This window comes from Phoca vitulina, unplaced genomic scaffold (genome assembly GCF_004348235.1).
Source record: "Phoca vitulina isolate PV1807 unplaced genomic scaffold, GSC_HSeal_1.0 scaffold8, whole genome shotgun sequence".
Classification (NCBI taxonomy): Eukaryota; Metazoa; Chordata; class Mammalia; order Carnivora; family Phocidae; genus Phoca; species Phoca vitulina.
In genome coordinates this window covers 58,953,897-58,979,513 of record NW_022589711.1, presented here as the reverse complement: position 1 = coordinate 58,979,513, position 25,617 = coordinate 58,953,897, and the positions used below count along the sequence as shown (strand labels likewise).

Here is a 25,617-nt window from a genome sequence, read left to right as displayed (position 1 = left end):
GTTCCATTCCCTGCCTGGGGCCCGCCAGCTTCCCCATCTGCCCACTGGCTTGGCACTAGGTCTTCCTAGTGAGAGTGGGACAAACCCTTTGTCTTCCTGTTCCTTTTTTTTTTTTTTTTTTAAGGTCAGCAAAGACTGATGAGTATTTTCAAAAGGAAGTGTATTAAGAGACATAGGGACTCTAACAAATGTAGTGATCTGAAGGGGCACCTGCACCTCAATGTTTATAGCAGCAATGTCCACAATAGCCAAACTATGGAAAGAGCCCAGATGTCCATCGATAGATGAATGGATGAAGAAGATGTGGTATACAGGGCGCCTGAGTGGCTCAATGAGTTGGGCAGCTGCCTTCAGCTCAGATCATGATCCTAGGGTCCTGGGATCGAGTCCCGCATCGGGCTCCGTGCTCAGCGGGGAGCCTGCTTCTCCCCTGCCTGCCGTTCCCCTGCTTGTGCTTGCTCTCTCCCTCTCTCTCTCTCTCTGTCAAATAAATTTTTAAAAAAATAAAAAAAAAAGATGTGGGGCACCTGGGTGGCTCAGTCAGTTAAGTGTCTGCTTTCAGCTCAGGTCATGATCCCAGGGTCCTGGGATCAAGCCCTGCATCAGGCTCCTTCATCAGCGGGGAGTCTGCTTCTCCCTCTCGCACTCCCCCTGCTTGTGTTCCCTCTCTCGCTGTGTCTCTCTCTGTCAAATAAATAAATAAAATCTTTTTAAAAAAAGATTTAGGGTGCCTGGGTGGCTCAGTCGTTAAGCGTCTGCCTTCGGCTCAGGTCATGATCCCAGGGTCCTGGGATGGAGCCCCACATCGGGCTTCCTGCTCAGCGGGAAGCCTGCTTCTCCCTCTCCCACTCCCCCTGCTTGTGTTCCCTCCCTCGCTGTGTCTCTCTCTGTCAAATAAATAAATAAAATATTTAAAAAAAAATTAAAAAAGATTAAAAAAAAAAGATGTGGTATACACACACACACACACATACACGGAATGGAATATTAAGAAGCCATCAAAAAATGAAATCTTGCCATTTGCAATGATGTGGGTGGAACTAGAGGGTATTATGCCAAGTGAAATAAGTCAATCAGAGAAAGACAGTTATCATATGATCTCACTGATATGTGGAATTTAAGAAACAAGACAGAGGATCATAAGGGAAGAAAGGAAAAAATGAGACAAGACGAAACCAGAGAGGGAGACAAACCATAAGAGACTCTTAATCATAGGAAACAAACTGAGGGTTGCTGGAGGGGAGTGGGGTGGAGAGATGGGGTAACTGGGTGATGGACATTGGGGAGGGTATGTGTTGTAATGAGCCCTGGGTGTTATATAAGACTGATGAATCACAGACCTGTACCCCTGAAACAAATAATACATTATATGTTAATTAACTGAATTTAAATAAAAAAAAAGAGACATAGGGAGTCTAAATGGATGTTAACTAAACTCATTGTAATCATTTTGTAATATATATTACATATATCAAATCAGTATGTTATATCCCTAACACAAATGCAATGTTATATGGCAGTTATATCTCAATAAGAAAACTGAAAAAAAAAAAAAAAAGAGATTTCAGGAAAATCAAAGAGAAATAAACCAAGAAATAAACATCAAGAAAACCATATTGTCTATGGTGGTGGTTTAAAAACAAGGGTTCTGGGGTGCCTGGGTGGCTCAGTCATTAAGCATCTGCCTTCGGCTCAGGTCATGATCCCAGGGTTCTGGGATCGAGCCCCGCATCGGGCTCCCTGTTCGGCGGGAAGCCTGCTTCTCCCTCTCCCACTCCCCCCTGCTTGTGTTCCCTCTCTCGCTGTCTTTCTCTGTCAAATAAATAAAATCTTAAAAAAAAAAAACAAAACAAGGGTTCTGAGGCCAGACCATCTGAGATCAACACCCTGGCTCCACCACTTTACTAGCTTATGATGAGGAAGTTACTGATCCGGTCCCACCTTGGGTTTTCTCATCTGTCAGATAATAATCATACCTATCTCTTGGGCTGTTTTGACCATTCAAGGAGGTAATCCATGCTTCGTGCAGTACCTGGCCTACAGTAAGTGATCGATAAACATTAATTACGAGGAAAAACATTCACGTACTTATACTTTCCTTAGTCCCTCTGGCTCTTTCACCTTTTAGTGAGCTGATTCTTCTGCCTGAAATATCTTCTCCTTCACTGCTTAGCTTCTATTTAGGACTTGGCTTAAATGGCAACCCACCCACCACCACCACCAAGTTAGGTGCCTCTCCTCTTTTTTTTTTTTTTTTTTTTAATTTATTTATTTGACAGAGAGAGAGAGCACAAGCAGGGGGAGCAGCAGAGGGAGAAGCAGGCTCCCTGCTGAGCAGGGAGCCTGATGCGGGACCCCATCCCAGGACCCTGGGATCACGACCTGAGCCGAAGGCAGATGTTTCATGACTGAGCCACCCAGGCGCCCCTAGGTGCCTCTCCTAAAATCTCCTGTTAAAAGCTTTATAATAGCCCTTGTATCTCTCTAACGCAGCACTCATCTTAATCTACAGTAACTATGTATTTGTCTTTTTCACTAAGTGGGAGCCTTTCAAGGCAGAGGCTATGCCTTTTATCCTCCACTCCCTCCCCTCCTCCTGGCACATAGCCAACCACTCAAGCTCCATGCCATTCCTTACCCCTGCCAAGGATCTCCTCCATCTCCTGGAACCTGGTTCTGGGGCCCTCTGGGACTGTGCTGTCCTTTCTGTCCTCAGCTGCCTGTCATACTGCAGCCCCACCACCAAAGCACCCCCCTGCTGGGCCTCAGAGACCCTCTTACTCTGCCTACAGATCCCCCTCCGCAGGGGGGCCCAGCAGCCTGCACTGTCCAGCCCTATCCTGCAGGATGCTTTAGCCCTCTTGCCCTCTTGATGAACTTGCCTCAACTAAGACAGCCTTTCCAGCAGGATTTCAGGGCTGGCCCAGCCTCCCAGCAAAGCTCGGCTTCTACCAATATGTTGTCTCGTCTTTGACAGGGACACCACCTTCCTGGGAGAAGGTCTTAACATCTCAGACCCCCTCAGAACCCAAACCAAGGATGTCTTTTTCCATTTCCATATATTTAAGTCTCCCTAATGACTTCTCCCTGCAGCTTCGTGTTTGGCCTGAGTGGGTCACATGTAGCTCTTGGTCCATTTGCACAAAAATGCCAATGAGGAGGTGGCCACTGCCTGGACTTCCATGGAGACCTCAGGGCCAGGCTGGTCCTGGCTGGAGACCTGGGTCCCCCCCAGAGGGCAATATCAGCCCACTCGCCATCCACTGTTTCTCCCCTAAGCCTAGAAAAGGGACCCTAACTCAGAATGAGGCTGGGGGCAGGTTCAGCAGAGAAGGCAGGGGAAGGGTCAATGGAACCATGGTTCAAATGGTGTGGAAAGAACAGGGCTGGGACCCAGCTGGAGCTCCCTGTGAGCTGGATGGTTCCTTGCAATCATGTCCATGCTTCCTGTACTGTCCTTGTGAATTTTCCACACATGAAGTTCCCTAGGAAAAGGCCAAACTATCTCCACCATGCTAAGTGGTTTGCCCAAAAGAAAGGGTTGGGGTTTGAGAGCTCAGGTGCTCAAGGAGGCAGGGGATGCCCCCCAGGCAGTATGATAGTGACCAGAATCAGTAGGATAAAGTAAAGGGGAGGGGTAAGGACCCTGAGTTGGCTTGAAAGCCCACTCCCACTGGCTGTCCCATGCCCAGCCCCCAGTTCTCCTCAAAGCTCTTTTTTGCAGAATCTGAGTGTGGCCTCTGCAAGAAAGCTTGCATGGGTGACCCCCAAACATGGTCACTTCCCCAGGATTCCCAGACTCCCTCAGGAATCCTGGGAGAGGTTTTACAGACTTCTCTAATCTTTTGCACTTTAACACTCCAGCTGCATGAACATTCTGCCAATAACAAGGGACCTGTTTATGAGCAGGTATATTTTCTTCTGCGGGTGCTGCAGGGATGGGGTGGAGTAGGGGTCACTGCTAGGACGGGCAGTCTCAAGCCAAGAGAAGGCTCTGCAGGCTGGAAGGCCTCACTTCCAAGGCGGTGGGCAACGGAAGGTAGCAGGGAGTTATAAGCCTGAGGAGCTGATCCTGCCTACTCTCTCCACCTGCACAAAAGGTGGGGAGATAGCACTGGAGCGATAGGAATGCTGGCTGCATGGGGGTGGGGGAAACTTGCTGCAGTGATGGGGGATCCCTACGTGGAGTGAGTGGTCATTGAAGCGATCACGAGAGCTGAAGATAGCTGCAGGGATGGGGGAAGATTTCTGCAGCGATGAAGGAGTACTTTGCAAAGGAAAAGGGCTGGCTTTTTTGGGGGGGGGTGGGGAAGTCCTGCGGTGATGAAACGCTGGGATCGCTGCAGTGATGAAAGAGGGTCACTGCACTGAGGGAAAGCATAGCCAGGGCGAGAAGTGGGGTGATACTGGAAAAGCTGGAGTCGTTGCAGTGTTGGGGGGGTCTGCAGACTGAGCCCACTGCTGCACTTGCAGAACGTTTCACTTCCTGAAGGACGGAAAGGGTGGGGCTTCGGAGGCCCGGGTCCCTCCTCGGTGGGGGGCTGTGCAGCGGCGGGGACGCGGTCCCTGCACTGCGGTGCCCTGTCTGGCTGGAGCGGCCAAGGCTGGCGCGGAGGCGGCACCGCGCCCGAAGCGGGGGCGGCGGGGGGCGCATCAGCCCCGCCGCAGCGGTAGGCGGGGCCCGGGCGGGCTGAAGGGGCTGCCTTCCCGAGCGGGGCGGGACCAGCACCCGCAGAGCCGACGCCCCTGCGCGGACTCAGAGAGGCCGCAGCGGGAGTCCGGAGCCGGTGCCCCGCAGGTACCGGGACTGAGTGCGGCCCGAAACGCAGAGGCGGCCCTATCCATCCTGCTCCAGTTGTGGCGCCCAGAACTCCGCAGAGGACGCGACGGTGAGGCTGGGGTTGCCCGCCGGGAGGGTGAGGATCCCTAGACCCAGCCCGCCGCATCCCCTGACAGCTCGGCTGTGGGGCCCCTTATCTCAGATCAGTTCTGCCAGGGTGGGGAGAGGTGGGTGCCAGGCACGGATCCCACGGAATCTGCCCCAACACCTCTCCTGGTCTTGCCTCCGAAAGACCCTGTCCTGTCGCTTCCCTGTCTCGTTCTTGCCACCCAACCCCCTCCCCTCCGGCCTGCAGCCCCTCTCAGCGCCCCAGTCAGGTGAGGCGCTGGAGAGGGAAAGACTACGGTCCTTCGGCTCCCCCTCCCACCCCGCCCCTGCGGTCCCTCTCTGGGCTGGGGACACCCAGGAGGATGCTGGCCCTTTAAACCCCCTGCTCCTCACCCAGAGCATCTTCCATCTCGCTACCCGCTCCACTTCCGACAGCTGGCAGCCGCGGGGAGCCCCGGGGGGCCGGCAGGTACGGGGGCGGCGGCGAGGCCCGGGAGCGGGTGATGGAACAGCTGTGACCCCCCCCCCCCCCCCCCCCCCCCCCTCGCCCCCGGGGGAGCAGGCGGCGGGAGTGCTGGGCGCCCGGAGCGCCAGTTAATCATTAACCCTCCGCTCCCCGGCTCCCCGCGCGGCTCCGAGCCGCGCTCCGCCCCGGCTTCCCAGGTAACCGGCTCGGATGCCCATCACGCCATCCCCCCTCTTCCCTCCCCTCGCCACCTGTCGGTCCGGCCGCAGCCCCCGGCTCAGCCCGGCGCTCCCGGCTGCTCCGCGTCCCAGTGCCCGAGTTCGGTTCTCCCCGCGGCTTGCAGGAGGGCGGGGTCGGGCGCCCGGGCCCCACCCTGCGGCCCCCTTCATCGAGCCCCCCCTCCCCAGGGGCGCCATGCCCGGCCTGTACTGCCCCTCCAGCTGGACGCCGCTGCCCCTCACCGACTCCTGGGTCCGGGCCTGCGCCAACGGCCCCTGCCTCAGCCTGCGGGCCCGGCTCACCTACCACAACCCGCAGCCGCAGCCGGTGGAAGGTGAGGCCGGGGCCGGGCGCGGGGCGGCGGGGAGCGGGGGCTCCGCGCGGTCCGACGCCGTCTGTGCGCCTCCCCTCCCGCCCCAGGCGTGTTCGTGTACCCGCTGGCGGAGGCCGAAGTGGTCTCGGGCTTCGAGGCGGAGGCGGCCGGACGGCGCGTCTCGTTCCAGCTGCAGAGCCGGCGACGCTCGCAGGCCGCTTGCTGCCGCGCGCTGGGCCCCGGCTGGGGGGCCTCCACGCCCCGCCGCTGCGCGCAGGGTGAGTGCCCGGCGCCCCCGCCCCGCCGCGGAAGCCAGCCGCACTCGGGTTCCCGCCCCCGCTCTGCGTCCCACCCCTGCCCGCGCCCCCTCCAGCCACTGATTTTTTCATTCATTAATTCATGGCTTTATTCAACAGTCGCGGACTAGGCGCCTGACGTGCGCCAGGTGCCGGGGCAATGTGACCCAGGCCTGACCTGAGGTTTGCGGCCTGGGAGGCAGACGCAGCGGGCAGTCCACACGTCTGTCTCCCCCTCTGGAGCGTTAGCGCCTGAGCCTGGGCCCGGGCTTTGGCCATCTCAAAGCCCCAGCACAGAATGTGGCCATATGAGTGCTGGGTTCAGGAATGGAAGTCCATTCCTGTGCTAGGTTTTGTGGCTTGCACTTCATTCTTTCATTTGATTCCTGCACGTAGGATTTACCATCCCAGTAAGAGAGACAGAATCCAGTGGTGTTGAGAGTTGGTACAAGCCCAGCAGGTAGTTAGAGGCCAGAGTGAACTCTGGGCTGAGGCCCCTGGAATGTTCCAGAAGGAAGTGGAGCCGGCATGTGACCAAAAGGAAGGGTATGACTGGTGAAGTGGAGAGGAGGGAAAAGGCACTTCAGTCAGGGGCAATGGTGTAAGCAAAGGTTTGGAAGTAAGTTGTGTTGAGTGATGGTAATAAAATGCCTCGTATTTGTAGTAATTTACAGTTGACAAAGTCCAGTCACTGATACCACTTCATTTGAATCCAGAGAGGTATGTAATGCAAGTGCTGTTCTCTATCCCCATTTTATAGGTGTGGAAATAATAGCAACAGCCTCTTATGTGTCAGATGCTATGCATACATTCTCTCATTCCTCACCAGTCTTTGAGATATAGTTATTATGACTCCCATTTCATGGATGAAGAAACTGAGGCTCCTCAAAACAAGAGAGTTACCAAAGGGCAGAATTAGAAGTCACAGAGCTGAGACTCAAAACCTGATCCTGTGCTCTCCACTGTATCAGGCTTTCCCCAAGCCTCAGCTGGTTAGGATAGAAGCCCCTTTCTTCCTTCTTCTCTCCCTTTTTTTCTTTCCTTCCATCTTCTTCTTCCCTTCATCTATTCTGCAAGCATTTCTCAAAAGAATGGATAAATGATTACTGTGGGGAAGGGCTATAAGGTAGACTGGAGCCAGACCGTGTAAGGCCTTGACCGCCACTGTACACACCTGGCCATTTTTCCTTCAGCAGCAGTGACTCCCATGATGCCACCAGTCCCCTGATAAACCTACAATATGAGTAAAATGGTGTGCTCAGTATGCAAGTACAGCTTTATGTCCTCTAACCAGCTTCCAAGCAGATCACTGCTCCTAAACTCCTTTTGGGTAGAAAATTCTGGCCACTCCTAGTGGGCAGTGGGGAGCCCCTGACTGTTCATGAGCTGAGGATTTATGAGCAAGCTGGATCCCAGGCTATGGGAGATGTCAGTCCACAAGGGAGGGTCCTTAGGAAGACGATACCCAAGGGCTGAATGAGCAGGCAGGGGAAGAAGGGCAGAGGGTATGGGTCCCTTAGGATCTTGGGGGTGGTGTGGACATGTCCCCTTCTCCTCAGCTCTCCATCAGCAGGATGTCGCTACTTTTCCTGATAACAGCCAGATCCTTCTACCACCATCCTGCCTCTCCTTCAGCCATCATTCAGCTCGCGCCTCCATTCTGCATCACCAACACATTAGCCCCGTATCCCTCCAACTTTGAAAAGTCCCCCTGGCCCAGGCTCCCCTGCCTCAGTGCCTGCTCCCATTTCCTATTTCCCCAATCTCCTCTGCTTCCAGCCCCCTCTGACCCCTTTTCTCACTCACTGTAGGTCATCTTGTCTTGGATCTGGCCCAGGCCCGGTCCACACTGGTGCTGCCCACAGGCCTCATCAATGCGGCCGGCACCATGACGGTGACCCTGTGCAGCAGTCGGGAGCTGCCCTCCAGGCCCGATGGGGTGCTGCGCGTGGCTCTGCCCTCTGTGCTCACCCCACTGGCCTCATCAGGCCCACCGGGGCCCCCCAGGCCTCCGGGGCTCTGTGACGACAGGTTGGGCCTATGGTGATTCTCTTCGTCCCTCCCTCGGCTTCTCTGGGTCTAGTGCGGGTGAGGGGGCTTTGGTAGGGTGCCCTGGGGGATGGGCAGGGCGGGGAAGGGCTGGGGCCATTCAGCCAGAGGGGCTAGGGGCCTTGGTGGTGGCCCCATGACACTCCTCGTGCTCCCTTCCAGCCCCACCAGCTGCTTCGGGGTGGGCAGCCCTCAGGAGGAAGGGCTGGCCGGGGAGGAGCCAGCTGCCCCTCAGGATGTGTTCTCAGGCCCTGCCCGCTGCCCTGCCCCATACACCTTCTCCTTCGAGATGCTGGTCACTGGGCCATGCCTGCTGGCAGGTGGGTGCCCCTCCTAGGATAGCTGACTGGGGAATAATTCAGGGCTCAGGACTGGGGGGAACACAGGACCAAAAAAACAAAACAAAACAAAAAACCAAGGACCTAAGCCTTAGGAACCTCCAGTTTTGGGTGGAGCATCCCCTGGACACTTCTACACAACACACACCCGCCCCCCCTAAGTTTGTCAGTGTAATTTATTTATATCCCACTCCACTCACCAATGGGAACAAAGATGATTAAATTGAGACCTGTCCAAGTGATGAGGTGGAGTATCCTTGTGCAAGAAGTGGGGGAGGGTGCTAAATCAGCAGCTGGTTGATATATAACTGATCAGCCAGGAACAGAACTGGGAATCCACCTCCCAGCCCACGAAAGAAGGAAAAATCCCTCCCCTTGTCCACCCAACCCTATAGATGAGGCTCTGAGAGCTGAGCTGAATCAGTCATGATCCTTGCCCACACCACTGTTGTCTGGAAAGGTGATATTCGTGCTTTAGGACTGGCTTGGGGTGGGGCAATTATCCCCTCTCCCTGCCTCTCTCTCCCTCAGGCCTGGACAGCCCCTCTCATGCTCTGCGGGCAGATGCCCCACCTCATGCCAGCTCTGCAGCCACCATCTGTGTCACACTAGCAGAGGGCCACCGCTGTGACCGGGCGTTGGAGATCCTGCTGTACCCCAGTGGTGAGAGACTGGGGCACACAGCGGGCCAGCTCTGACCTGCTTCAGGACCACCTGGGTAGCATTTTTCAAGTATAGATTTCTGGGTCCCAAGCCAGATGAATCGAGTCATCTGTGAGGGTGGGCCCCATGGTACAGGGAGTCTTGGGCTTGCAAGGTCCTCCTGGGACAGTGGGACTGAGCAGTTGGGGTCCAGAGACAGGGACTGTTCTAACAGCCGTGTCCCCTCTTCCCTAGAGCCTCACCAGCCACACCTGATGCTAGAGGCTGGCAGCCTGAGCTCCGCAGAATATGAGGCCCAGGTGAGGGCCCGCCGGGACTTCCAGAGGCTGCAGCGAAGGGACAGTGATGGGGACCGGCAGGTATGGCCGCCCGGGGGCCTGGCCTGCCCTCCGACCCTACCACTGGCTGCATTTGTGCACTAGGAACAGATAAGCAGGCTCGTGTTATGACTGCGGGGGGGGGGGGGGAGCTCTGCTCTTAGCAGGACCTCCTAGTAGCTGCCACCGCCATCCCAGAGGGCAGATGAGTACTGTCATAGGAGGGAGCACACAAGTCTCCCTGGGGTGTGTCTCCGAGGATGGGGGCCAAGACTGACAGGCAGAGGACAGCCACCTGCCTTTGCTCTTGCCTTTATTCAAAGAACTATAAAAAGGTGCCCCCTCTGGGTGTATTCGATCGAAGCCCCCTGAGGGCTAGGTCCTGCTGCTAGCCCAGGCTGGAGTTGCACTAAGCCTGGCCCAGGGTGACTCGGGGCCCCCATGCTCAGGTGTGGTTCCTGCAACGCCGCTTCCACAAGGACATCCTGCTGAATCCCGTGCTGGTGCTGAGCTTCTGCCCAGACCTGAGCTCCGGGCCGGGACACCTGGGCACAGCCACCCGGGAGCTCCTCTTCCTGCTGGACGGCAGCAGTGTAGCACACAAGGCCTGTGGGGGCAGGGCGTGGGCGGGCCTGGGGGGCGGGAGCGCGCGCAGTGGGTCTGCGCTGGGCTGGCGGCAGCCTCTCGGAGACGCGCGCGCACCCCCCCCTTACACTCGTCCGGACTCCTGGGTTCCAAGAGCCTCTCTCACCTGTGGGGTTACACTCAGTCGCCCCTTAGCTCAAACCCAAGGCTTCACATACCCGTCCAGGGGCTCTCACACGCTCAGCCTCCCTCACACTCCCGGGCTCGCTCCTAGCCGGCCTCGCCCACACCCCCACGTCCAGCTCCTCGTGCTCACACGGCCTGCAGAAGGCAGGCAGTCTGGCGTCCCTACCACTGCCCTAGGGGCCTGCTTCACGCCGCCCTCCCTGGCCCTCCCCAGGATGCCATTGTTTTGGCTGTGAAGTCCCTGCCCCCACAGACGCTCATCAACCTGGCCGTGTTTGGCGCGGCGGTGCAGCCCCTCTTCCCAGAGAGCCAGCCGTGCAGCGATGTGAGTACGGCCCGGGGGTCCGGGGGGGCCTGGTGAGGATGGCTCGGCCTGGCTGTGGCCACAGCATGCCTTTTCTTTCCAGGACACCGTGCAGCTGATCTGTGAGAATGTTGAGACCCTGCAGGCTGCAGGCGGCCCCCCAGATGTGCTGGCTGCGCTGACCTGGGCCGTGGGGCAGCCCCAGCACAGGGCCCACCCCAGGCAGCTCTTCCTGCTGACTGCTGCCTCGCCCCTGGCCGCTGCTACCCAGCAAACCCTGGAGCTCATGAGGTGGCACAGGGGGGCAGCCAGGTACGGGCTGAGCCAGGTGCCTGACATTGACCCCCGCCCCCAAGAGGCTCCTGAAGATCACAGCTGCTTCCCTTCCCTCATCAGGTGCTTCTCCTTTGGGCTGGGGCCTGCCTGCCACCAGCTGCTTCAGGGTCTGTCTGCCCTCAGCAGGGGCCGGGCCTACTTCCCAAGGCCTGGGGAGAGGCTGCAGCCCATGGTGAGCTTGAGTCTGGGCCCTGGGCCCTACTCCCAGAAGTCCTTCCCCCAAGTTACCCTAAGCCTGCAACACAACCCAGCCAAGCCGTGGGGTCTCCTGGCACCCTGACCAGGACTTCTCCTCCCCCATTCCAATTCCTGCCCTCTGAGATGCCAGTCGGGAGAGGAGCTGCTGGGGTGGCTGGGGGGTGCTGCAGGAGGCCAAAGGTGTGGGGGACGTGGCCCCCTGACCAGGTACCAGGTACCTCCTGGTACTGAGCCATATCCTCGACAGATCCTGCCTCATCCACAGGCTTGGCTCAGGCCAGGAGACAGACCCAACCCTGAGGACTGCGCACTCAGTCCCCTTGCTTAGTCCTACCCCCATTCCTTCCCCGGACCCCAGCCTGACCTTGCTCCCCTCAGCCCAGGGGCTGGGCAAGTGGCATCAGTGGATGGGTGGCCTTGCCGTGCCGTGGGCTGTGTGGCACCTCCCTCTCCCGTGCCCTCCCTCTGGCCACTCCTCACAGCTGGTGCAGGCTCTGCGGAAGGCACTGGAGCCCGCTCTGAGCGACGTCTCTGTGGACTGGTTTGTGCCGGATGCAGTGGAGGCACTGCTGACGCCCCGGGAGATCCCAGCGCTCTACCCTGGGGACCAGCTGCTTGGTTACTGCTCACTCTTCCGGGTGGACGGCTTCCGGCCCCGCGCCCCAGGGGTAGGCCTGGGCTGCCTCAAGTCCCTGCCTGTCTTCAAAACTCTTCCACTCCCTGTGCCTCTCCCTGCCAAGCTCTCCTACTGCACCCTAGGCCTCCCCAGGGACCCCACTGGGCACCCCAAGGTGACGGCAGCCTGCCCTCTTCATGAGGTCTTCTACTGAATTGTCCCATGAAGTGTTGTCCTTGGCTTTTACCAGAGGTCGTTAAAGCACATGGCCACAGAAGACAGCTCTAGCATTCGCTCTGAGGGTTCTGTGGAAACTCACTCGTTTCTTCACACAGTGCCCTACAGAAAGCACCATCTGGATTGTTTCCTGTAACACTCAGAAACAGACAGAGCATAGTCTAGATGAAATCTCAGATCCCAACTCTAGCACGTACTAGCCATTTGATTTGGGGCCAGTCACTTCACCTCTCAGAGCGCATTTCCTCATACTGAGTCTTGTCATAGGGTTGTTGTAATTAGAGGTCACAACGCGCACACTCGGTAGGATACTTGACATGCAGTAGGAGTTTAAGAAATGGTAGTTATTTTGATTTGTAAGAAGCTTTCTCTCTCTAGAAGAAATAAGCCCACTTCATTTTGATCCCGAGCGCTATATAATGGAGTGTTTGCCTTTTTGCCTGCCTGCCAGGAAGCTCAGGGCCAAACCTGAAGCTCAGCCACAGCAGCTCTCTTAACCTTCTGATTAGCATGTATGCTTCCTCCTTCCCCAGTACCAGGCTTTCATTTCTGGTTTATTAACTTTATTGCCTCTTGTGGTGAGACATCTTAAATCCTGTTTGGGAAGAGGCAGCATATAACTACCATCAGTTTTTTCTCCAATGCCTCTCGCTCTCTAGGGCCCAGAACCTGGCTGGCAGAGCTTGGGAGGCTCCGTGTTCCCGTCCCCAGAGGAAGCACCATCTGCCACCAGTCCTGGCACTGAGCCCACTGGCACCTCGGAGCTGCTGGGAACAGGCACTGTGTCAGCGGAGCTGTCCAACCCGTGGGCTGCTGGGGACTCAGAGCAGAGTGAGGACCTGGACGTGGTGTGCAGCTGTGTTGGAGGAGTGGGCCATGGGAGAGGCCGGGGCTGGGATCCTTTCTCTTGCCTCCCAGCAGGTGCCGATGCTCTGACAGACCCAGTCACAGACCCCGGACCCAACACCTCCTCTGATACAGCCATATGGCGCCGCATCTTCCAGTCATCGTACATCCGGGAGCAGTATGTGCTCACCCACTGCTCCGCCAGCCCAGAGCCGGGTCCAGGTTCCACAGGCAGCAGCGAGTCCCCTGGCTCCTGGGGCCCTGGCTCCCCCGAGGGCATGGTTCCCCTGCATCTCCCTTCTCAGCAGGGCTGCCGCAGCCTGGCCTGGGGAGAACCTGCGGGCTCCCGCTCCTGCCCCCTGCCTCCACCCCCACTGGCTCCAGTCAAGGTGAGATTCAGCCCACGTGCATTCTACTAGGTATCCAGCAAATGTTTATTGACTATCTGCTATATGCCATAAATTGTGCAGTGGTTACTATTAAGTCCAGCTGAAGAGAGAAGTGGGTAAATCTATAAGGATGCCATGTGACATACAGTGGTGAGCACAGGGACATAGCGTTATGGGGAGGGTCGGAGTCAAGATGGCTAACCCTGTGTGAGGGAGTCAGGAAAGCAAGAGCCACATCTGGAAGAACAAGTAGAAGCTAGCTGGGCAAAGAGGGAGAAGACATGAACAAAATCAGAGACGAGGAACAATGTCAAGTGAGAAACGGGGCCTGGAGTGAGACAGCACTGGGAAGGGGCCGGGGGCCGTAAAGAGTGGCCTTGCTCCTAAGGGTGGTGAGCAGCCGCCCACTGTGTCGGACGAAGGGCCCTGTGGCCAGTTGTGTGTACATGTGTGGTGGCCAGGAGCTCTGAGTTTCTTGACTGGTGGACCCCACTTCTTATGTGCAGTCTGGGGCCTGGAGTGCTGAGGTGCTGGGTCGTCGACACAGAGCAGCCCTGGCTGGCCGGAGCCTCTCATCCCCCCCAGGCCAGGTGAACCCAGTCCCTGGCCGTCCCCGGCACCCCTCTCTGGGAACAGCACCTGGTGGGCCAGGCCCTGAATCAGGGCAGCAGCTGGGACAGGGCCTGGATGACTCAGGTAAGGGTTGGATGGGGAGCTGCGTTCTGAGACCACGGAGGGTCTCAGAGAGGTGGGGCCTAGGGCACCACACTGCCCCTGCCTTTATGGTTGTCTCCCTCCAGGAAACCTGCTCTCCCCGGCCCCTATGGACTGGGACATGTTGATGGAACCCCCCTTCTTATTCACGGCTATGCCCCCCAATGGGGAGTCGGCCCCTCCCGCAGAGGCACTGTCTCTTCAGGCTCCACGCTGCCATGTGGTGATCCGGGCCCTGTGTGGGGAGCAGCCTATGTGCTGGGAGGTGGGTGTTGGCCTAGAGACACTATGGGGACCTGGTGATGCTGGCTCACCGCCTCTGTCACCCCCTGAAAGAGAAGGTGCTTGGGACCAAGCACTCCATCGGCTGACAGCAGCCTCCGTGGTCCGGGACAATGAGCAGCTGGCTCTCCGTGGAGGGGCTGAGGCCACGGCTGACCGAGGTGAGCTCCTGGTGGGCCCAGGGAGGGCCCAGGGAGCCCGTATGGGGCAGAGAGTGGCAGAGGTGCAGGTCTGTGTGTTTGATCACTCTATACCTCATCTTGCTCACAAACAATTTGAGGTGGCTCACCCATATTGACAAGAAAAAAAAATAAGTAGGGCAATGGGATAATAAAAGGAAGTGGAGAATCAGGTTATATTAAAGATATGCACACCATGAGGTTATATGCCCTTGCGAACATGGGACCCAAAACTGGCAAGCTTTCTAGCAGCCAACAGAGGGAAATGTGATCTTCTTAATGACTCACAGTGCCTATAACATAAAAACAAACCTATCCTTCAGGAGGACTATTAAATCAGAGTGAACATTTTAGTTCTTCAGTGGCACTAGCCACACTTCAAGTGTTTAACACTCACATGTGGCTAGTGGTTACCATACTGGATCACGGAGACCTAGAACATTTCATTCACTGCAGAAAGTTCTATTGGACAGTGCTGAAATGAGTGGACAGAAAAGGCACCACAGTTAGTGTTTCCTTTGGGTGGTGAACAAAACGTTCGATTTCTGGGTGGCCAGAGGGTCTAGCCCCGCTATGGGCTGAGGGTTCAGCCTAACTACTTGTCAAAGCTGGGGAGTCTGAGCTGGCTCCTAGAAGGAACTCTACTCTGTTCAAAAGTGGACAGAGGGAAAAGCTATGCGCAACGCTGAGATTTGTTTCTATAAAGCCCTCTGTACAGGGAGGGTGGGGGAAGTGCCCTGCTCCCGTTCAGCGTGCTGCTCCCTGCTCTCACAGGCCATGCCCGGAGGTCCTGGCTCCGAGCCCTTCAGACAAGCAAGGTCAGCTCGGCCCCTTCCTGCTTCACCTGCCCGGTAGCTGTGGACGCTACCACCAGGGAGGTCCTACCCTCAGCTCTGCAGGTGCGGAGCTCAGGTAGAGTCCCTCCTGGGTGACCTCTCGGGTGCCGGCCCTCATCTCACTGGCTGCCCTCCCGGTTCACCCCCATCTCCTGTGCCCCTACAGAGCTAGCTGAGCCCCCAAGCACTTCTCCTGCCCCTCAGGGCCATCTAGATGCAACTCCTCTGCCCACAGCTGTGCACTCTACAGGTGAGGCTCAAAGTCCGGGCAAGGGTAGGGAGCAGCCAGGCTTGGGGACCACGGCTGGCACTGACTGGCTCCATTGCAGGACTTCAGGGAGGCTCTCTGGTAGGCGGCTGGAACCCGAACCAAAATGGCAAGCCCAAGTCGGCCACCACAAGTCCTCAGCGCCTCCCGCCCCAGCCTCCCTCTAGGCTCAGCCTGGGCGGTGGGAGGGCCAGAGGCTCTGACGGCCCCCGACTCTGCAGCCCCCACCGGGGCCAGGCTAGCGGCAGCAACAGTGAAGGCGGCGGCCACGACTACTTGCCCTTGGTGAGGACTCGGGAGGTGGAGGGTGGCGCTGCCACGGCCAGGGCACTGTCTCAGCTCGCTTCTCCCCCCACCTCCTCTCTCCTCAGGTGCGGCTGCAGGAGGCACCCGGCTGCTTCCGCCTGGACGCGCCCTTCTGTGCGGCCGTGCGCATCCCGCAGGAACGCCTGTGCCGCGCTTCGCCCTTCGCGGTGCACCGCGCCAGCCTCAGCCCCACCTCGGCCGCCTCTCCCTGGGCACTCCTGGGACCTGGGCTGGGCCAGGGGGACAGTGCCACGGCCTCCTGCAGCCCGTCCCCCAGCTCAGGCTCCGAGGGTCCAGGCCAGGTGGACAGCGGGAGGGGCTCAGACACCGAGGCCTCGGAGGGTGCGGAAGGGCTGGGCGGGGCCGACCTGCGGGGCCGGACCTGGGCCACGGCCGTGGCACTCGCGTGGCTGGAGCACCGCTGCGCCGCCGCCTTTGGCGAGTGGGAACTAGCAGCGGCTAAAGCGGACTGTTGGCTGCGGGCCCAGCGCCTGCCCGATGGCCTTGAGCTGGCTGCCCTCAAAGCGGCCGCCCGCGGTCTCTTCCTGCTGCTCCGCCACTGGGACCAGAACCTGCAGCTACACCTGCTGTGCTACAGCCCTGCGAACGTGTGAAGGCCCGCCCGCTGCCCTGGCTGGCGCCGCCCCCACAGACTCCAGTCACTGCCACCCAGGGCGGGCTTCTCCGTACTGGGAGGGGCGGGCTGCTGTCGGCCTGACCCCCACTGCTTCTCATTCCCGTCCCAGAGCCCCCCTGCCCTCACAGAAAGTGCCTGCCTGTGCGCTCTCTCTCCCACTCCCCCCATCCCATGCCTTTTCCCTTCTGAGCTCCTGCAGTGCAGTGGAAGAGGAGAGAGCCACAGCCCCCAAATCCTATGCAATAAAGTGCCTCCTAGGACTGCCCAAACGAGTTCTTTATCTGCAGTGTGCACGCCCCTCACAGCTTGGCGCAGGCGCTTCCAGGCGAGCTGCACAGAAGTGGGCGTGGTACGGTTTATTAGGAAGGGCAGAGTCTATTCCCATCCAGGGTCCTACCAGTGGGCTGGAGGGGAAGGGAGCTGGAGCTCAGTGGGCTTTCTTGCTGTGCTGGATGCTCTTGGGGAAAGGCTGGGGGCCCAGCCAGAGCTGCAGCAGGATGACAGCATGGCATATGTGCAGGGCCACAGAGCTGCAGGATGTGGATGGGTATGTGTTCCAGGAGAGCTCAATGAGCCCCAGCACCAGCAACCTGGAGATGAGAGCGAAGCTTAGGTTTTGCCTGGGTTCTAGGCCTGCAGCCCTTCAGCTCGCCCCCAACCCTCCACGGTCAGCCTTGGGATGGGGAGCTCCCTAGCTCTTCCCACTCACCCAGGTTGTCCCAGCCAGTACCTGAGCAGATGTGTAAGCCAGCGTGCAGGCGTGGCCCACAGGAGGTAGGGCAGTGTGTGGAAATACCAGACGTAGAACTGGTAGTGGAGGGAGCGGCTGAAGCAGATGCCAATGAAGTTGGAGGTGAAGAGGGTAGAGATGATCTGTAGGCAGTGGTCAAGGCCAAGGGCAGGAGCAGAAGGGCCAGGAGTTGGGATGGGGGTGGGGGGCAGGGAGGGCCCAAAGCAAAGGGGCAAAAGTTTTGGGGTCAGACAGTCCCCTGGCTCTGCCATTCCGAGATGCATCCTTTCGGATGAGTTTCGTAACTTCTCCAGACCTGTTCCTCAGTCTAATGTGGAGACAACAATACTGGGGCCATAAAGTCTACTGAGTTTAAATTCATCACTTACAAGCTGAGTGACCTAAGTAAGTTACTTAAACTCCTTAACGTCCTGATTTTGTCATCTGTAAAATGAGCATAATAATAATAATAATAATAAAAATACCTCCCTATTTCAGAGTCTCTTGTGAGCTTTAAATGTTAGAATGTACGTAAATCTCTTAGGACAACACCAGGCAGAGAGTGAGTACTCATAGTGGTAAGTCAAATAATATTTAGAATTAAGAATAAAACACACTTAAATATGTAATGTGCTTAGCACTGTGGTGCAGAGTGGTGGAAGGAACAGCTCTACTCCCATGAACAGGGCCTGTAGCTATTTCTGGTATCTCCTTTTCCCTCCCTCAGGTCACCAGCCATCCAGGACTAACTGACCAGGACTCCAACTGTACCTGTAGAGGGCAAGACTTACCTTCCCATGATTTAAAGGATATGATTGGGTGTGAGGCGCTGCGGTGGAACCTTCCTTTTGGAGGGATCCTTTAGCAGAGACAGGATACTTTCCCCCGTCCTGGGGAGAAGCCATTCAAACATTTATCAAGCCCCCATCCTAGGGCAAGCTCTAGATTCACCCACATGAACTCAACATCTCCTCCAAGCAGGCCCTTCATCCTTCCCCCAACTCTGCCCATGACACTGCTCCCCTTTCTCACCTGTGCCACCTGCAGAAGGCAAAGAGAAAGAGCAGGGCGAGGTGGGCGGCCAACAGTGCCAGGTGGAAGGCACGATGCAAGAAGAGGGCCTCAGGGAGGAAGCGCCAGTTCACTGTCCAGCGGAAGAGAAACTGGCGGCCAAGATCAAAGGAGCGGGATAGGTAGCCAATGGGGTTCTCCAGCAGGAAGGGCAGCCCCAGCAGCACCTGAGGATAGGTGTGATGTCAGCAGAGGTGCCCAGGCTCAAGCTGAGCCTTCATACTAATCATCAAGGGGAGTGGACAGAGGGCGTAGGTCTCAGAGGTTCTCAAATTCCTCCAGGAATAGCAGGAAAGCCAGCCTCCACATCCAGGCCAGAGCCTGGGGCCAAAGAAGCTGAGAAGGCAGGTAGTAACAGTCCTTTAAGTTTGGACTCACCACGTCATAAATGGGCAGAATCAGAGGGGCGCCTGCGTGGCTCAGTTGGTTGGGCGACTGCCTCCGGCTCAGGTCATGATCCTGGAGTCCCGGGATCGAGTCCCACATCGGGCTCCCTGCTCAGCGGGGAGTCTGCTTCTCCCTCTGACCCTCCCCCCTCTCGTGCTCTCTCTATCTCATTCTCTCTCTCAAATAAATAAATAAATAAAATCTTAAAAAATAAAAATAAAAAAAATAAATGGGCAGAATCAGAGAAACCCTCAGAAACCATCTAGTTCAACACCCTTATTTTACAGCTAATAAACGCAAAGCCCAGAATCAACTCCCAAACCCTGTCTGTTAGCTTTGAGGAAGTCTCAACGACAGAAGGAGGCCAGAGAGTAGCCTTCCCTTCATTAGGAAGGGGAAGGTAGTGGGGGTACCTGAAGGACAGCACAGATGCCCAACTTGGGGAGGGCTCCACGGAAGCCAAATTGCATGAGGAGAAGAAATAGCAACCCAGGGGCGAAGAGTAGCACATTCATCTTCACAGAGACTGCCAGGCTGGGGTAGGTAAGGGAGATGAAGCGGGGAGATCAGCTCCAGGGCCATTTACCCCACCCAAAGATGCATCTCCCCTCGACATACACCAGCAACTCCTCCCCTCCCCTGCCAGCAAGCTCCAGGATGGGGCCCACACTCAGAATGGCTGGAAGGAGGGTAAAGCAGCCTGGGAGGAGGCTGAGGGTAAGGGGCAGATACCAAGTCTCTATGCTCAGACTGGGCCAGCAAATACATATTTAGAGTATTTAAAATGTGCAAGGACCAACTCCAACAATAGATGCTGTCTAGAAGGAAGGGTAGGGGGTGTGTATGTTTGGGGGATGGGAGCAGAGACTGTCTACAGATCCTAGACTTGTCTAGTGGGGCCCTGACTGACCCATATTGTCTGGTTACTCCCTTACTTCCTCTGCTGCAGGCAACTGGGGGAGGAAATGATGGAAATACAGAATGAGAGAGGGGGAGGGGGGAGAAGGGAGGGGTGCTGACCTGAAACAGCAGCAGCCCCAGCCCCAGCGCCGAGCCAGCAGGAGGTTGATACTGAGGAAGAGCAGCGCCATGGCCACCGGGTCATTGAAGAGCCGCAGCACAAAGATGGAGTGGACACGGTAAGAGGCGCAGCACATGAAGAAAAAGACGAAGGGAGGTACCTGAGAGGTGGGCACAGTGGGGAACAAGGTCATTTCACCAACCCTGAGCCATCCCTACTCCCCAGCACTGCCAGTTGGGGCCTCCTGCTCCCGGTTGCATGGACTCACCTTGCAGGTCTGGTGGTAGATCAAGAAGACAAGCAGCAAGGTGGCCAGGTAGAGCACAGCAAAGATGTGCTGGGCCATGCGGATGTCAGTGCCCCGGCCAGTGGCATAATATAGCCCCATAAAGATGTACACAAAGCCGGCTGGGTACCTGGAAGAGGAGTCTGGGTCAGGCTACCCAGCCTGGTATCCAGGCAGCCCCTCAGGTCCTCATTGAACCCCTTACCACCACTCACACAAGAGGTCCAGTGTCACCCTGCAGCTGGGTGTAGTCATAGGTGCCGTTGATGACGCCCTCCACCTGGGCCATGTAGGCCTTCCAGTCAATCTCTGTATCTGGAAAAGTACAGAATGGTGTGGTTACTTCCAAGTTCAGAACCTGTCTGCCCCCCCCCCCCACACACACATACCTCCAGCCCCTCAAAACACAGAGTTCCAGCTCTTTCCCAGGACTTCTATCACAACCCTTTATCTCACTGCTCATCTGGCATTCTCTGGGTGAACCCAAGCATCTCAAATTCAACATGTCTGTAATTGAACTCAAACCGTCCACTCTAAATCTGCTCTCCTTCCTGGGTTTCATGAATGGCACCATCAACCTCCCAGCTGCCCAGGTCACAAACCTGGGTAACATCTTTGACACTTACTTCTTTCTCGTTTCCAACACCCAGTCACCAAATCCTGCCTATTCTTCATCCTAAATAACTCTACTATCTCTCATCCTTTTCTGCTCTTACATACTAATATTCAGACCTAACATAATCTCTAGCCTCAATGATGCAACAGCTTCCTAATTAGTTTCCCAGCTTCCACTTTTACCTCACTACAATATATTTCCCACCTCTGCAACCAGAGAGCTCTTCCTATAATAGAAATCATGTCAGATCTCTCTGCTTAAAACCCTTCAATGATTCCTCAAGGCTCCTAAGATAAAAACCAAATCCTATTATTCCCAATTTTAGAAGAGGAACCTGTGAATTAATGAGGTTAAGTGACTAATTCAAGATCAGTGAGCTAAGAAGGGTAAAGTTGAGATTGGAACTCCATGAGGTCCTAAATTCTTAACCACCATGCTAATTATCTCCTTAACACAACTGACAGACTGCTTCACAATCTGGTCTCAACTTCTGCAATCTCATCTCTCACTGCTACCCTCACTTGAATTCTGTTCCAGCTCTAAAAAAAAATTCAGTTCCTCAAAGGAAGCAGACTCTCTTTTGACTGGAGGTTTTTAGTTACAGGATTCTCTACCTAGAGTGCTCTTTCTCCTCTCCTTTTCTCTCTTTCCTCAATTAGCTCACTCTTACCTTTCAAGGGGGACTCAAGTCCGGCTTAAGTGCCCTCCTGTGTCCTTTATGGCTCCCTGTCTTCCTACTATCATGATGAATCTGATCCACTGTCATTTTCTACTAACTTCTTTTTGTCCAGGCCCATACACCCAAATAGAAAATGTGTCTATTTTTTCACCACTGTACCCCTGGCACCTAGCACAGTGTTAAGCATATAATAAACATTCAATAAATATGTGTTACATTAATCATCTTTAGCAAGAAAGCCTTAAGCCCAGTGGCTAGATTCAGGCCGGAAAGGAGCTCCCAATAATACCCAAAGGACTCAAGTGGTCACAAAATGACATTGCTGACAAGAGAACTTTGAGACCTCAGAATTGAACAGATGAGAAAATGTGGATCCAGCTGGGGAAGGGACATGTCCAAAGGAACAGAGACAAGAAGGAGCAGTAGTACATTAACTTGGACCCAGGTCTTTTGATTTCCAGGCTAGTTTATGTTCTTAGCCTGGCAGGCTGTAAGGTCAGGGCAGAGGGCCAATCTCTAGAGTCGCCCCTTCCATCATCGGGGAGGGATTAAGACAGGGTTTGGTTTTATGGAGCAGGCTTGGGACGTGGGTAAAAATTATCGTCTGCAACTGATGACTGATTGGATCTGGATTTCAGTTCCGAATCTGGGTCCCAGTTTGGGTAGGGGGTTCGGGTCCCACTCCCTACCCTCCCCTCCTCCTCGGCGCACTCACATGCCACCCTGTGAATGACCCAGAAGGTGATGCCCACCTCCGCCAGGCAGAGGCAGGCGGCCACCAGCAGCGTGTAGCGCGGCTCCAGCAGCAGTAGGCGCCGCTCTTGCCAGGCGCGCCGCAGCCATTGTCCGCAGAGTCCCGCAGCCCGGGCTGCCGGACCCGCCCGGCCGCGTTTCCGTAGTCCCGCCGCCATCTTGACGGTGCGCCGCTCCTGTTGGCCCCCCACCCCGGAAGCCCGGCCCCTCAGCACTTAAGTTCCGCTCCCCGCGCCGGCTGTCCCAACCGACTGATCGCTGTCCGGTTTCGTGTACTATTTACTCCACTAAAATTTACTTCTTCCACATCTTCCCTGATGCACTACACACTCCAGACGTGCAGGAATAGTTTTACTCCTCAGTACATACTTGGTTCTGAGCACGCAGGCGCTAAAGTAGATCGAACGTTTGCCCAGAAAAGCAACATTCCTGTTCGTGTTCTCCCCTGCCTGGCATCACACTTCGTCTGTGTTTCATGCCAGTCTCTCCTGGAGGGCAAGACCTGTGGCCGCGCCCGTTCTGCCTCCTCTGAGAGCCTTCCGCGTACTCAAAACTGGGTAGAAATGAATCTTTCATTAACTTTCAGACTTCTTAATGGAAGGAGCCGGCCAAACTGGAAATAAGCAGTGATGAGCCGAGTGAGTCTGACACTGTGAGTTTGGCTCTCAGAAGTGAGGGAGAAGTACAGTTGGAGGATTCAAGCTCTGAGCGATAGGATTTTCCCACCCGGAGTATTCTTCAAAGAGCTCTCACCAGAGGACGGAAGTTCCACGTGTTTATGTTGAGCAACTGCAGGTGGTGGGCGGAGACACAAGGGCCACGCCTCCCGAATGATACCATCCCTATTGGCTACATGGAGCGCCAAGCCCGGTCCAAAGGTGCTGGCAGTGTGCCCTGCAGCTGCAAGCATGGCCTCTCCACGGGCCCGAGCCCCCCCGCCGGAGATACCAGAGCAGAACTGCAGGTACCGTGAGGTTCAGTACTGGGACCAGCGCTACCGGAATGCGGCTGACTCTGCCCCCTACGAGTGGTTCGGGGACTTCTCCTCCTTCCGTGCCCTCCTGGAGCCTGAGCTGCGGCCCGAAGACCGTATCCTCGTGCTAGGTGGGTAGTCCCGGCGCTCCCCAGCCCAGGTGGAGCGGGCTGGAGCCGCCCCGGCCCTGTCCGCTGTCCTCGAGTCTGTTTGTCCCTCTCGGGAGCCAAGATCCAGTACTTTCAGAATCTCGGCAGGATTTAGCCAGGGCAACGGGAGCCAAGAGATTCTTAGTCCAAGCTCCCCCGCCCCCCGCCCCCGGAGAAAGACAGTCTCTGAGTTTGTAGGTATCCTAGGACCCTGTTCCAGACCCTCGGGGAGACAGCCTCGAGCACTGGAGAGCTCAGAGGACCTAGTTCAAGTCCCAGTGCTAGTTGGCTCTATGACTTAGGACAAGTTGTGAACTCAGTTCTGAGCTTCAGAGTCACTTCTACAAATGGAACTGCGAGCTCAAGGCGGATGAGGAACGTTCAGGCACCTCGAGCACGATGCCTAGCATTTATCTGTTAGCGCCATGGGGCACCGGAAGCCACTGTCACCTGGAGAGACCTCTCTCCACACTCCCAGCCCTACCTGAAACTTGGTCCTATGTCCCATGTGCAGTGAGAGCGAGGACAGCGCCCTCTGAGGTCGGAGGGGAGATTGCAGCCTAGCGTTTATCTGTTACCGCCATGGGCACCGGAAGCCACTGTCACCTGGAGAGACCTCTCTCCACACTCCCAGCCCTACGTGAAAACTTGGTCCTAGGTCCCCTGTGCAGTGAGGGCGAGGACAGTGCCCTCTGAGGTCGGAGGGGAGATTGCAGCCAAGATTGGTGGGATTCTCCACAGCGAAATGTACAAATGCAGGGGTGCAAGGTAGGGCTCTGAGAGGTCCAGCTGCGCCCTGGGGTTCTCTCCCACTGCCAGCCTTGAGGGCTCCAGTGAAGTTTGAGCAACAGGTTTCCTTCTAATTTAGGTTTTATTTTGGTATTTGTAAAAGCATGTATATGTTTAAATGAAATTTCATATATATATGAGACATCTATAATACAGTATATGTGTAAAGTATAAATAATAAATCTAATGCGTTTGTATACCCTACTCAGTTTGAGAAATAGAACATTCCTAGGACTAGAAAGGACGTATAACCTAGTGCTTAAGAACTTGGACCCTGGAGGGAGTTAATTATGTTGAAATCTTCGCTTATGTAACCTTAGCTGTGGAATCATGGGCAAAAGCATAGAATCTTAGCTGTGGAATCATGGACAAAACACCTAAATTGCTGCACTTTCATTTTCTCGGCCTTAAAAAAACAAGAGTACTTATTTATTGGCTTTTTTAAATGATTGAGTATGAAAGATATCTGGGACAATGCCTAGCAAAATAAAAGGCCCCAGGTATATTCAAGGTTTTCTGTGTGGTCCCCCAAACCCCTTCTCCCCAGGGGTAAAAACTCTCTTGAATTGTGTACTTTTAAACCATTGTATTTCTTTATAAATTTACCATAGATCTATGTTTTTCAAGCTTTGGTGTCCATCAAAATCACCTGGAAAGGTGGACCCTACCCTGAGATTCTAATTCTAGGGATGGTCTCAGGTGGGCCTCGGGATTCTGTAGTTTCAACAGGTCCACAGCTAATTCTCATCCTGGTGATTGGCAGAATAACTGCCTTAAAATCTGCTTGACCGGGAGGTATCCTTTTCTGGATAGAGGGGAGAAAAATCTAAAAATCAGAGGAAAACTTTCCTGGCAAGATTCCCCAAATCTAAGAACAGGACTTATGACTTGGGAGTACCTTATGTTACATTCCACCTCAACAAATGTAAGTGGAGCACCTGGTAGGTGCTAGGGAGTGTGCTGGGCCCCTTCTAACTTATTTAGTCCTCATGACAACGCGTAGAGGTGAGTGATAATTATTAGAAGACTTACTCTAGGTTAGGAGTTGGTAAACTTTTTCTGAAAATGGCCAAGTGGTAAATATCTTAGGCTTTGCAGGCTATTTAGTTTCTGTCACCACTACTCAGTACTGCTGTTATACTGGAAAAGCAGCCATAGACAATACATAAGTGGATGTCTTATGTACTGCTGTGTAGCAGTAAAACTTTATAAAAACAGGTGGCAAGCTGGATTTGGTGACCTTGCTCTAGGTCATTGTCTCAGGTTGGGCTCCCCAGAAGCAAATCCTAAGATGAAGATTCATGTCCCAGTCATTTATTAGGAAAGTGCTTGCAGGAGAAATTGGTAAGAGAGTGAGGGAACAGGGAAGTGGAAAAGGCCAAGCAGGATTGTGATCATAGGCAAAGCATCCCTGAGGGTAGTTTCAGCCCGAAGTGTCAGAGATGCAGAATGTCAGAAGCAAACATGCCAGAACCTAGGAGCACTCCACGGGGATCGAATCAGGGCACTGACAGTGTCCACAACTGTCATGCAGCGGGTAAGTGGTGAACGGTGCCATCTGGCTCCAGGGCTTCTATTTCTCTTGTTGCACAACACAGATGGGCATAGAGAGGCATCTGAACTCTGTTGAGACTGATAAAATGGCCACATTGTGAATGAAAGCCTAATGGTCATGCTGTTGTAGCTAAAGACGGA

At 55.4% G+C, this 25,617-nt stretch overlaps 3 protein-coding genes across 10 annotated transcripts in view; 2 read left to right on the top strand and 1 right to left on the bottom strand.

The window, feature by feature from the left end:
• Nucleotides 1-4,337: 4,337 nt before the first annotated feature.
• VWA5B2 (von Willebrand factor A domain containing 5B2) lies at nucleotides 4,338-16,627 on the top strand. 6 transcript variants are annotated; one of them, XM_032407043.1, is made up of 21 exons: nucleotides 4,338-4,889; nucleotides 5,286-5,357; nucleotides 5,762-5,907; nucleotides 5,994-6,164; nucleotides 7,994-8,225; nucleotides 8,394-8,551; nucleotides 9,101-9,232; nucleotides 9,467-9,591; nucleotides 9,999-10,154; nucleotides 10,535-10,645; nucleotides 10,728-10,936; nucleotides 11,021-11,132; nucleotides 11,641-11,826; nucleotides 12,671-12,842; nucleotides 12,930-13,246; nucleotides 13,753-13,942; nucleotides 14,047-14,403; nucleotides 15,196-15,333; nucleotides 15,424-15,507; nucleotides 15,587-15,810; nucleotides 15,897-16,627. In XM_032407043.1, exons 3-21 carry the CDS (start codon nucleotides 5,769-5,771, stop codon nucleotides 16,443-16,445), a joined length of 3,762 nt encoding a protein of 1,253 aa, XP_032262934.1. In that variant the 5' UTR covers nucleotides 4,338-4,889; nucleotides 5,286-5,357; nucleotides 5,762-5,768; the 3' UTR covers nucleotides 16,446-16,627. The 6 variants fall into 6 exon arrangements, with proteins under 6 accessions (XP_032262934.1, XP_032262938.1, XP_032262936.1 ...); XM_032407047.1 differs by lacking the exon at nucleotides 5,286-5,357 and having other exon boundaries at nucleotides 7,994-8,213; nucleotides 12,933-13,246; XM_032407045.1 differs by lacking the exon at nucleotides 5,286-5,357 and having other exon boundaries at nucleotides 12,933-13,246.
• Nucleotides 16,628-16,809: 182 nt separating this feature from the next.
• Nucleotides 16,810-22,177, bottom strand: ALG3 (ALG3 alpha-1,3- mannosyltransferase). 2 transcript variants are annotated; one of them, XM_032407048.1, is made up of 9 exons: nucleotides 21,974-22,177; nucleotides 20,179-20,278; nucleotides 19,946-20,093; nucleotides 19,677-19,837; nucleotides 19,070-19,190; nucleotides 18,231-18,436; nucleotides 18,012-18,088; nucleotides 17,199-17,343; nucleotides 16,810-17,058 (listed from the first exon to the last, which is right to left on the bottom strand). In XM_032407048.1, the coding sequence occupies exons 1-9, from the start codon at nucleotides 22,167-22,169 to the stop codon at nucleotides 16,896-16,898; spliced, it is 1,317 nt and encodes a 438-aa protein (XP_032262939.1). In that variant the 5' UTR covers nucleotides 22,170-22,177; the 3' UTR covers nucleotides 16,810-16,895. The 2 variants fall into 2 exon arrangements, with proteins under 2 accessions (XP_032262939.1, XP_032262941.1); XM_032407050.1 differs by having other exon boundaries at nucleotides 22,011-22,177.
• Nucleotides 22,178-22,820: 643 nt separating this feature from the next.
• The window catches only part of LOC116633998 (endothelin-converting enzyme 2), a 31,861-nt gene continuing 29,064 nt past the window's right edge, over nucleotides 22,821-25,617 (top strand). For both annotated transcript variants that reach the window (XM_032407039.1, XM_032407038.1), the window contains exon 1: nucleotides 22,821-23,115. In XM_032407039.1, coding sequence (XP_032262930.1) covers nucleotides 22,842-23,115 — 274 coding nt within the window. In that variant the 5' untranslated portion in view covers nucleotides 22,821-22,841. The remainder of the gene's footprint in view (nucleotides 23,116-25,617) is intronic.